Source organism: Linepithema humile, chromosome 3, assembly GCF_040581485.1.
Source record: "Linepithema humile isolate Giens D197 chromosome 3, Lhum_UNIL_v1.0, whole genome shotgun sequence".
In the NCBI taxonomy this organism is placed as follows: domain Eukaryota; kingdom Metazoa; phylum Arthropoda; class Insecta; order Hymenoptera; family Formicidae; genus Linepithema; species Linepithema humile.
Genome location: NC_090130.1, coordinates 19,384,820 through 19,397,288, shown reverse-complemented (window position 1 = coordinate 19,397,288; position 12,469 = coordinate 19,384,820). Strand labels below are relative to the sequence as shown.

Below are 12,469 nucleotides of genomic sequence, written 5' to 3'. Positions count from 1 at the left end.
TTTTTCACGTTAATGTGTAAAATTGGAACATATAAATAAATTAATAATGTATTAAATATGTTTAAAGCTTATTTTTGTCGCAATTAACTCATGTTAATATATTTTAATAGGAAAAATGTTTTTCTACTAAAATTGTAGAAATGTTACTTGTTTTGTTTATATATTGCGATATATAATTTTTATTACTTTATTCTTATTTTATACATTAACGTGAATAATCATATTCTGCAAATACATAATGTTAAAATATTTTATTAATATGAATATGATATATATTTCATAAAAGACTGTAAATCTCAGAAAAAATATCGCGTCGAGCAAAAGCAACACGCCGCTAGTCGACTTGTTAGTTGCGTGGAGCGAAATTCGGGAAAGCATTTTTGCTGCCAACGCTTGGCAGAAGAAATGGTGCGAGCGTCAAAACCGGTTTGATGCTAGGCTTGGTGGGAAGGAGATACAAGACATAGGTCCGCTCACTTCTACCAGTCGACAGCCGAGCGCACACGGACACGTGACGTCAGCGGGTCTCGGTTGTGTGCGTGTGGAGCTCTCCGGGGAAAACCTTAGAACATATATACTGGAAGGGGCATAGGCCGGTATTCATAGTCCGTTCTTATATTTAAGATTGTCTTAAGCACGGACTTATATTCGCTCTCTTCGTCACACATAGATTGTGTCTGACGAAGAGAGCGAATATAAGTTCGTGCTTAAGACGATCTTGAATATAAGAACGGACTATGAATACCGCCCATAGTCTATCTAAATATACATAACAAAAGTGTCCCCAACATCTATCTATCCTTGTCTGTACGAAATCAATCAATGCACTTGCGCGAATGAATAACCGCTTAAGTTGAAAGTAGAAAGATTTAAAATAAGTGAAAGCATTTGAAAATTTGATTATAACAATTTATTCTTTAAGTTATATATTATAATATAATTGCAATATATTATAAATTATATATAATAATATGTAGTAATATGTAATAATAGTCTTGCAAAATAAAATATAAAAATAATGATGCACATAACCAAAAACAAATACTGTCATGAACAATAATTATATACAGGATGTACAGGATGAACTAAAATAAGATAACAAACTTTGAGAAGCGAGAACAAACATGAAACAAAATTTGACATCAACATATGTCCGTCACACACAAACCCACTGTTACTGATATAAAATATATATTATTAATGAAAAATAAAAAAGTAATATTTATTATTATGTAATATTCTCGCTCCTCTAAAGTTTGTTATCTTATTTTAATTATATCTTGTATATATAGTAACTAGTACAATAAAAATTATTATAATAAATAATAAAAAAAATATTTAAAAACTTCATTGATGTTTAAATAGTATTAGTTTTGTATACTTTTTTATGATTATTTCTTTAGACTTGATTATATTGGAAGGCTTGTCATAGATAAGCTTGTCTAGTTTGTCATCACACACATCAACATAATCGACGCATGCGTATTGCAATAAAATGTACAGACAAGGATAGATAGATGTTGAGGACAACGGCAAGTCAGCTATGCCCCTTCCAGTATATATGTTCTAAGGGGAAAACTGGCAGCTCTGCCTTCAACCTGTTGACATGTAGCGACTGAGCGAAGTGTCATTCAGCGGAAAATCTAGTAATGTTGCCCAACTGTTGAGTCCGCTGAATGCAGCCAATGTAGCCATTACCACAACTCATTTGTGAGAGTCACTAGACATCGAACACTAAACCGTCGCCATAACCACTCTTATTTTTCTCTCTGCTTTGGGCTAGTTTGCAAGTTTCATTTTCATGTATTGTTTGCAACGAGGCTTTTTGATTATATATATATACATGTGTATGCGTGAGTATATATGCATAAAAAGCGTACGCCGCGATGATGTTGACATTTAATTTATCACTGTAAATGCTGCGGATGTACATTTAAGAAGGTTTGGCGAGTAATGTCAGTAACCTTATCGTAATCGATGTGACGTCGCGTTACCGTGCTTCGTGGACGAAATTTACGAGCATTCCATCAATCCATAATTATGCGATCTTTGTTGATTGATCTTGACGCACTAGGGCTTTGGCTCGATGAACAACGCGCCATATTGGTCTGAAGGAGTATCACCAAAGGCGGTGGAACCCTTGTGGCGAGTGTGTCGTTTTTATATAGCGAATGAACTTGATGTGATACGTTCCGACGATGGAAGAAACGAAGATTATCTATCACATGGATGATGAAGAAACACCGTACCTGGTGAAGCTTAATATATCACCAGAGAGAGTGACTCTGGCTGATTTTAAAAATGTTTTAAATCGGCCGAATTACAAGTATTTCTTCAAGTCAATGGACGATGACTTCGGGTAAGTGTCAAAGCAATGCATTTGTTCTCTTATACCATTCATTTATTGCTTTGTCTGTAACATGCATCATGTATTTATCATTTTATTATCATTTAAATTTTATTATTACTTATTTATATCATATGATTGTAACAAATTATTACCACAAAAATTGACTTCTAAGTTGTGACATTTGCAATTGTATACATGTACATGTACATATATATTTATATATTCTTTTATTATGGCTTATCAATAATATGAAAAATTTGATTTACCTTTTTTGTTCTATGTCAGCCAGTTAAGAATCTCTCTTATGTTTCTTTTTTTTCTTGGAAGGATATTGCACTATTTTTTAACCCATCTGAGAAATGACTTATGTTTGAAATAATTTGACAAAACCTGCTTTCTTGGCATACAATAGATATGATAGATTTTTAGGAAATGAGATAAAAACATAGTAAATAAAAATATGTTTTAATTTAAAATTAATGTTAAATAGAAAATGTATATGTAGTATATATATTTTTATATTTTTATATTATATAAATTGCACATAAAACCAAGTATTGTTAAGAATATTGTTGTTATGATTATTATATGATATATTTGTTATTCTTAATAACATTCTTAAGTTAAGGATAATATATTTTTATATCAAATTTGTTTCCTTATTGTGCTAGTGTGGTAAAAGAAGAAATTATAGATGATGATGCCCATTTGCCATGCTTCAATGGTCGAGTTGTCTCTTGGGTAAGGTTTAGAAACATGTAGAGATTGGGTTTCAATTTTTATAATTAAACAAAATTAAAAAATTTTTATTTCACTAATTTAATATCATTTTACAACTTAGTTTTATCTAATAGTATTTTAAATATTATTTTTATTTTGTAGTAATTACTATTTTCTATTTGATTTTTATTCTTTATTTCTCTCAAATAAGATCTTATTTAACGGAGCAATACTTTGTGTGTACGTGTGTGTGACAGTTGGTATCTGCAGAAGGTAGCAATGTCTCAGATGGTGCCTCTCAGTGTACAGACTCTATGGCACATAGCGAAGTAAAACATGATCGAGTAGATCATGTAACTCCTGGACATGGTACCAGAGCGAATGCTGCACTTTCACATGATGACACATTGACAGAGACAGAAAGCATTATAAGCAGTCGACAAGGACATCACTTACATAAAAGCTCAAGGCACCATTCAGAAAAATATGAAAAGTATAATAAATATAATGGTAAGCTATTATTGGATATATTATAGTATCATTATTATCTTTTTATTAACTTATTATAATATTTTTATTAATTTTTTACTTCATAAAATATAATGATTTATGTTGTCTTAAAATTGTAAATTTTGTGTAAATAACTTATATAAATAAATATTCTTAGAATTTATAATATAAAATATTAGCTGTGAAGTAGTATTCTTTCATGTTATACACTTTGTAATATTTTTTTTACAGGACTGCGCATAAATGGCCATTCAAAACATCGCTCTGGTCATGGATATGAAACTGCTTCCATTTTAAGCTCGGATTTAGAAACGACCACATTTTTGGAATCTGACGACGACGCAAGCAGCCGTATTACATCAACGACAGGCCGGCATACCAATATGAGTAGCACAGTCGATAGAGGCACTATGGGTAAGAGAGAATTAAAATAATACACAAAGAATATTTTACAAAAGTTTTTTTATGAGATCTTGTGTAAGAGAAAAATAAGTTTAATGTTTTTTTTCTCGTTTTATATACATTAAATGTGTGTATTTTTCTTCTCTTATAGATCGACGTCGTCCGCAAAGAAGACGACGGCACAGATTACCTCCTATGTCTCGAACGTCGTCGTTTAGTAGTATTACTGACAGTACAATGTCTTTAAATATTATAACTGTTTCATTGAACATGGACACTGTTAATTTCCTTGGTATTAGTATTGTTGGTCAAAGTAACAAAGGTGGAGATGGAGGAATATATGTTGGTTCAATAATGAAAGGGTTAGTAGTAATAGATACATATTTCCATTGATTTACTTACCGTGGCAAATGTACTTGTTTCAACATCATTTGAATTATACCTCAAATTTGTGTCTCATTTTTTACAGCTTCTATTAAATAAATATCTCGATTATTTTGCAGAAAAAATTTAAATTAAACAAGTATTAATAATTTAAAGTATCATTAACATCTGTATTAAACCATATGGGAACAGCAAATTTTATATTTTGAAAAATGACAAGGCTCAACAAATAATAAAATTATAAAACGATAGGAACAAAATGAACCAGACTGCTAGATATCAGTGCGAACGAACTTTTATTGTGTTATAAAAATCATTAATATACACAAACGTTTCAAAATGTTAACGTATTAAAAGTAATATAGTCCATAATAATGTTCGTCGATTTGTCAAATAAGAAATGGAAGAGAACGAAAAGATAAATTACTGGTTTAACAGTCAGATTGTAAATTTACAATTGACTATTAAATCATATCTTATTGTAAATAATCAGCGTGCGTTTTCATATGTAATTTATTTATTTGACACTGAGGATAGCCTGACGACAGGTTCAAACATTTGTGTATATTAATGGTTTTTATAACACAATACAAGTTTGTTCGCACTGAGCGGTCTGGCTCATTTTGCTCCTATCGTTTTATTTTTTATATTTTTCTTTCACATTATATTATGTAGTAAGACTTTAGTAAATGATGCGGTACGCAGGGTATTTGATAATGTTCGTGCCAATGCTCGTCCTAAGCGTGCTAGCGGTGAGTATCGCATAGCGACGAAAAGTAAAGCTGCTGTCCGCTTGTTGCTCGCGTGTTATCTCTGTCCTCACGAAGCGACCAAACTTCGTTGTCGTGTGATACTCGCCGTTAACGCGCCCAGAGCATACATTCCACGGTCCAGCTGCGCGAAACGCGCAATTATTTGCGCACAATTTTTAATTAATATCTCAATTATTATTACAAAATGGTAAAGGACTTTTCTGTTCAGTTTACCGCACTCTACCTGTATACGAGCATAGGCACGAACTTATCAAGCACCTTATATAATAATAATAATAATAATAATAATAATAATAATAATAATAATAATAATAATAATAATAATAATAATAATAATAATAATAATAATAATGATGATGATGATAATGATAATAATAATTTGTTGCTGTTTATTATATAACTCGTAAATATAGGGGAGCAGTTGCTTTGGATGGCCGAATAGAACCTGGTGATATGATTCTTCAAGTCAATGACATTAATTTTGAAAATATGTCTAACGACGAAGCGGTGAGAGTATTACGAGAAGTAGTGCAAAAACCAGGGTAAATATATATGAGCTTTACTTAGATATTCTGCAGTCATATAATTATATGTTTATAAAATGTAAAATGATATATTATTCTTTTTATTTTTTTTAGACCAATAAAACTTGTAGTTGCGAAATGTTGGGACCCGAATCCAAAAGGCTATTTTACAATACCTCGTACAGAGCCAGTGCGTCCTATAGATCCTGGTGCGTGGGTAGCGCACACAGCTGCTATACGAGGCGAAGGTTTCCCGCCTCGTCCACCAAGTGCCACAACGTTAACTTCAACATCGAGCAGCCTTGCAAGCACACTGCCAGATACTGAACGTAAGTTTTATTGTAATACTGTAATTTGCTAAATATAAATTTTTTACGTTTAATATTTCCAGAATAAATTCTTGATTAAAATGTGATAAATTTAAAAATTGAATAAAAAATAAAATTATATTGTGTTTATTTTTTTGTATATTTAAAAATTTTGTAATTTTTAATAAGTCCTTTGTCTTCAATTGCTTCAAACTTGGATGTTTCTCCTACTTTTCTCATAAATATTATATAATTTCCAATTAATAAATTAACAATGTTTAAGAAATTGTGTCTATGGAAGCTAGCATTCTCATTTTCAATTGCAAATTCCTTCTGAATGGTTGAAGAACTAAAATTGGGAACAGAATACTAAACTATCTAAATGGTGCTACAAGTCCATCTATATTTTAGGGTGGGGAGAGAGGTGATGAGAGTGCTACCTTTACAAACATTAAGAAATTAAATGTATGAAAGGCTAATGATTTTGAGATGTCTTATATACTCACTGCATTGAAATATTTTGATCCAGGCCCTTTGGAAGAACTTCATTTGACCGTTAACACAGACATGCCAACAGTGGTACGAGCAATGGCTCGGTCTGACTCAGGTTTAGAAATACGCGATCGAATGTGGCTTAAAATTACCATTCCGAATGCATTTATTGGTGCGGATGTTGTTGATTGGCTGAATACGCATGTAGAAGGATTTATCGATCGACGTGATGCCAGGAAATATGCGTCGCTCATGCTAAAAGCTGGTTTCATTCGGCATACAGTAAACAAAATAACATTTTCCGAGCAATGTTATTATATATTTGGTGATCTATGTTCAGCCATGAATAGCATGAAACTAGATTGTGATACAGTTGGTCCCTTGCCGCCGCCAAACGCTTGGGATATGCCTTACTCGGGAACATATGCACCACATTCAGCAACAGGGTATAGTCCCATGCCATTTAATTTTACGAACGAGCCCACCGTCTACGGATACCATCGTGAAGAGAGCATACATAGTGGTTCTGGTAAATTGATTATTTCCTATTTTTTTATTTGTTCTAATTTTTAAACGAAATACATAAAATAAATAAAATTAATAGGTGGTAGCAGTGCAGGTAGTGAACGCATTTGCAAGGAACCCATTCACGATCTGAAATCGTGTTCTTCGGCGTCAGAATCAGAGTTGCATAATCCATCGATGCCATCTATGCCATCTATGCCAAATAAAAATTCCGGCAACGGTAACGGATCGAACGGCAAAAGGTCTAATGGCAGCCGCAGTCGTTCCAGTGGTTCCGAACAATCTGTTCAGACGGGAACGGGATCAGGGAATCAGCAGAATCCGCAAGACTTATCTGGTAGTAGACAGTCATTTCGTATCGCGATGGGAAATCCTTGTGAATTCTTTGTCGATGTTATGTAGATGTTGTAAATAGAAAGGTGTTGAATCTATAGTACAGAATATATCTAGATATCGCCTTGCGAATAAGTACTTTGAATAGTTTTATTTATAAGCATGATGACTCTTCTGTGTTTGCAGAATTAAAATTAGCATTTATACGTGTCTAGTAGATAAATATGTTATTAAAATACGTAGAAACTTTTCTTTTTTGTTTTTTTTTTCTTTTTCTTTTATTTATTTACTGATTTTCTATTTTCGTATATGATTAATTTATCATGTATTGGAAATTCTTACATAATCACCATCACTTCCTTAATATTCAAAGTATTTATTCACTATTCGATTTCGTGGACAACTTTGAATAAGGTCTACAAAATTTTTAATTTATATTCGTCTTTATAGATATATCACAGTTTGCATTTTATTCCAACTGCATCCTTTTTATAACAGTATTTTCAAAAGTTGCATTTTAAGATTATTTTTTGAGACATTTTGCATGTAATAGAACAATGTACATGTTAGTATAATTTAAAGGTGTTACGTCACAATGTAAGATGCAACTAAATAAATAAAAGAATATTTTTATTTCGGCAGTCAGTGATAGAACATAAAGATGTTTGTTACTTCTAACATGTTCATTCTAATATGACACTCGATTATATGTAAAATTTATATCTTTCTTTTTATCCTTCTATCATTAATAATGAATTATTTCGTACAAGTATAATAATACGTAACTTCATACAAACTTGTTATATTATTAAGAAAGATTTTTATATAATATTGTATTACCGATAAAAGAATGAACTTGTATCAGCAAAAAAATCCAAGATGAACTGATCAAAATATAAATTTCTCTAATCATCTTGGATAACTATAAAATATTATCTCCTTACGTGACGTATCTCCTATTCTATAAAACTTTTTTAGTAATCCACTTGTACACATAATACTATAAAGATACAGTTAAAAATGTATCTACTAAGATTTTGTTATTACCTTTATGTTTACACACGATTATGCACATGCTTTTTCTTCATTGTAAATGTACTATGTGGTCACTCCTACTTTAAACTAGCATGGTTGCACAAGATATAAAGCACAAAAATAAATATGTAAATAACACGGTTATTTCAATGAACGTTTTAAATGTTAAAATTTGCAAGAATCTTTTTGCACATGCATGTCATTTATACTTATATGAGAAGGTATGTATATCTATTAATGCTTTTTTAATTGATTGCCTTTTAGGATTGTCTACGACAATGGGGCAGCTATTTCTTTAAAATCGAGAAGATACTTTATTTCAATATCGAATTTCTTTTCATTATTTGGAAAGAATCTTTAAAAACATTTTAAAAGTTTAGAATCTTTAAAAACATTTATTGGAGAAAGAACTATACAAAAAATTAAATCTTAATTGTTAATTTGTTGGAAATTTTCATCAAATCCACATCTACGTTAGATCTTTATTAATTTCTATATTATATATCTACTGATGAGAGAAAGCTATGATTTAAAGCGAAAAATATGTACAATTACATTATACGACATTGTATCGGAATTTTATATACATATATATATATAAAAATTACGTTAAAATAAAATGTGCCATCTTATATATCAACGTTAGGAATATAAAGTTAAGAGATTTAATTTAGATCGATGTTTACAAATGTATACATTTCTTAAGTTATGTTTATCGTCATTGTCACATGCGTATTTTCCAATTAATAATACAATTTTTATATAAGTCTTTTAACAATTTTATTTAAGTCTTTAAATATTACGTTACTTTAATATTATCTGCTGATTTTTATTTTGTATCTTGCTCTTGTCTTATATATATATATATATATATATATATATATATATATATATATATATATATAAGACACCCTCCTTTTCACTTGTATCTTGCCATTATATTATGTCTCAATTTTATTTATACTGCATTTTACTATGAAACAAAAATATTTTTTTCATGTTCTACTTGATAGTTTATATTAACAAAGAGGTTATTCTTAATTTATATTTATAATAATTATTCTTAATTTATGTTTATTTTACCGTCTAAGAAAGGCACTTTGAATCTGAGGAATAACTCTGTACATATTAAAATCTGTTTTAGTTTTTCTTCCCAGTATCAGCAATAATGGCAAGAAGTAATTTTTAATTTTGTCTGTTATATATAAATTGTTCATGATTACTCATATAAAGTATGAAAATAAATAATAGTTGCAATGTGTTTAAACATTTTATCATCTTGCAGCATTTGAAAGCAGTAATAACCAAATATAGCTTCATTTATATATTTGTGAATAATTTATGCATAAAAATATTCGAATCAAATGTCTTTTTTTCAACAAAAAATAAATAAACATAGGTTAGAGATTTTGACAAAAAAACTTATTTCATTATCTCAGGTTATATTTTATTTATTATTCATGGAGCTATATTTTCAACGTGAACGTTATGCATTTTTTGAACTAATAGTAAATATATATTTGTCTTATATCTTATTTACGTAAACAATTGTATTGACTTGATAATTTTATAACCAGAATGTAATAGAATTTGATAAAATTGATTCACAAATCAACTCTAACTTTTGATGAAACAATTTGTTTTTGTCAATTTACTGTAAATTTGCGGAAAATTGCATACGAGGTATTTTCAATGTTAATGGAGTTATATTCTTACATATAATTGTATTGAATATTTATAATACGAAATGTACAAGTATTGTATATAGCACACTTACTGACATCACAAATCAACTATATCGCTTAATCTAAATCTCATATAACATATCTTGTGTTACAGATAAGTTGTGCAATACATTTAAAAATTAAAAAATTTTGCATTTTTTAAATTTGCTGTAACATAATAATATAAATAGGCAAAGAGTCAGCACAAGTTTGAAATCTCATTATCTGTCGATTAAGTTTTTTAATTTTCTTTTGTTTTATTTGTATCCGTTTTTTGTTTTGAGAAGTTAAAAACTTGTTAATATCGTACATTTTTGAATATTATATTGCTGCTATATACATTACACCATCTCAGATATGTAATCGAGTCATTTTTGTGCCTTGTGCTGCACTAACGGTTGATGCAGGACGGCGTATGCACGAAGAAAGTCACACACAAACTAGTGATTTGGACAACAATAGCAGAGACGATATCTGTGAGTGTATTTTTATTATTTTATTATCATAACCTGTGTAACGCACATCATTTATTATATTTTCCAAATTCTGTTTTCTATACATTCAATCTATGTCAAATCGATCATTGTACATACTAAGCTAAAAATAAAATTCCACAATATATTTTCAATAAGTAGAATATAATATGGCGGACAATTTTTGCAATGTTATGAGTTTTAATACGGAATGCCTTTCGCTTGCTGTATATAGTATAAATCTATTTTGCAACTATATACACGTATACACACATAAATATGCATAGTATCGAAACTTGATTATGTTTGCTGTATGTTTCATTAACTCTGCGTTATAAGAAGTGATTTTTTTTCTACAGATGAGGAAGACATTTTGGAGTACCAGTTTCTACATAAGTGAGAATCTTGTTAACGTATACATAATGATGATAATATGAGTCAAACAAGTGGTCAAGATATATTTCCACTGACTTATTAGTTGGATGGAAGTAGCACACGTGAAACATATATTTATATATTTAATAGGCCAGTTTTGATAAAATATCATAGAAAGTAAAAAATTAAAAATTTCATAATTATGATTTATAATGGCTATACAAAATAAAATTAAGACCATAAAAGGTCATTGTGATGATTAAAGTTTATTTAAGAATGTTAGCACAACCTACATTATTTTCCAATTGTGTTGAAGTAACGCGCGTTTACATTCTTTTTTAAGAAAAACAATAAGATAATAAAATAGCAATTAAACAAGACTTTATACACGGTATTGAGAATAGAGGTAAACAAACAAGTAAAAAATGTAAATTATATTTAAGGTAAAAAATATAAATTATTCATACCATCCTATTGAACAATTTTTAAATTTGATGTAGCCTTTGTTTTTTCTTTGAATTTTATTTTTTACTGAATAATATTGTCGATAGTATAATACAAAATAAATTGTAAAATTAGAATTGTGTGATATATTAATTAGGAAATCCTAATTATATGTATAAATTTACGTCTACGCAAAACACACACGCACACACACATGCGCGCGCGCGTGCATAAAATAAAGATTGAAAATTTCTTTTAAATGTTTGTTAAATACTAGGTAGTTTTTGTCGCGGTATTAACCGAATATGGCATTTGCAACTAAATAAATTAAAGAATAATAAGCAAAGTATAATTTCAGTATTTAATAAATTTGTAAAATTAATCAAAATTAAATTTAAAAAGATAGAGATTTCAGAATTTGTAAACACACTGAAAAACAATCTGTAACAATTTTTACGATTGAAATTACTCCTCATATTTATTATAATTTACTTAATCCAATAATCTGCAAACAATGATACGTTTTATAAATTTATTTCCCAAGTGTGTCTATAGTCTTTAAGTTACATATATTTGCAAATAGCATACAAAAAGTGTGCACAAACGCGTTAAATCGGTATTTCATACATTTAGGAACTGCTGCTTTATATTTATGAATTGCTAGAAATCTTATGTAAAATATATATTAAAGAACTCGAATAAGTTGTGTTTTATTAGAAATAAAGTGTCATGATGAGAGGACAAATCGTGTCGGTACGTATACGAATTGAGTTACATGTGTTACCATACAGAGCATTTGCTCACAGGATTCATAGGAGAACCAAGAGGACAGTTGAATACTTGAGCAAAATCTTTCGAATTGGAGAGTGTACCGATCACTCGAAACTTACCAGGTGAATGTACAGCTGTTTTCAGTTTATTTCTAGTTGCTTCAGGACGCATTGAACCGCACCACACTTGGGCAAAGTTCAAGAAGAATAATTGTTTACCCGTCGCGCTCATTCCGGGTAAGGTCTCGTCTTCTCTTTCATTGGAACGTAACCATTTCTCATATGCCTATAAAATACAAACTAATCAATTTGACTTGAACTTTTCTT

At 29.8% G+C, this 12,469-nt stretch overlaps 2 protein-coding genes across 4 annotated transcripts in view; one reads left to right on the top strand and one right to left on the bottom strand.

Annotated features, from left to right (window-relative positions):
• The first annotated feature begins 1,839 nt into the window (after positions 1–1,839).
• dsh (Segment polarity protein dishevelled) lies at positions 1,840–11,397 on the top strand. Of its 2 annotated transcripts, XM_012379229.2 has the most exons (11): positions 1,840–2,359; positions 3,022–3,091; positions 3,328–3,580; positions 3,812–3,994; positions 4,134–4,344; positions 5,553–5,681; positions 5,778–5,992; positions 6,501–6,992; positions 7,068–7,325; positions 10,488–10,556; positions 10,913–11,397. In XM_012379229.2, exons 1-11 carry the CDS (start codon positions 2,199–2,201, stop codon positions 10,951–10,953), a joined length of 2,082 nt encoding a protein of 693 aa, XP_012234652.1. In that variant the 5' UTR covers positions 1,840–2,198; the 3' UTR covers positions 10,954–11,397. The 2 variants fall into 2 exon arrangements, with proteins under 2 accessions (XP_012234652.1, XP_012234653.1); XM_012379230.2 differs by lacking the exons at positions 10,488–10,556; positions 10,913–11,397 and adding an exon at positions 8,621–10,031 and having other exon boundaries at positions 1,841–2,359.
• LOC105679299 (neprilysin-4) overlaps positions 10,554–12,469 on the bottom strand; it is a 23,210-nt gene continuing 21,294 nt past the window's right edge. For both annotated transcript variants that reach the window (XM_067351575.1, XM_067351574.1), the window contains exon 17: positions 10,554–12,428. In XM_067351575.1, the coding sequence (XP_067207676.1) occupies positions 12,153–12,428 (276 nt within the window). In that variant the 3' untranslated portion in view covers positions 10,554–12,152. The remainder of the gene's footprint in view (positions 12,429–12,469) is intronic.

What these genes read in the sequence shown, in the direction of transcription:
- dsh (XM_012379229.2), top strand. Translation starts at nt 2,199, where the DNA reads ATGGAAGAAACGAAGATTATCTATCACATGGATGATGAAGAAACACCG. An exon ending in ATGGTCGAGTTGTCTCTTGG is followed by an intron (nt 3,092 to 3,327) that starts GTAAGGTTTAGA and finishes TGTGTGTGACAG; the next exon opens with TTGGTATCTGCAGAAGGTAG. An exon ending in GAAGTAGTGCAAAAACCAGG is followed by an intron (nt 5,682 to 5,777) that starts GTAAATATATAT and finishes TATTTTTTTTAG; the next exon opens with ACCAATAAAACTTGTAGTTG.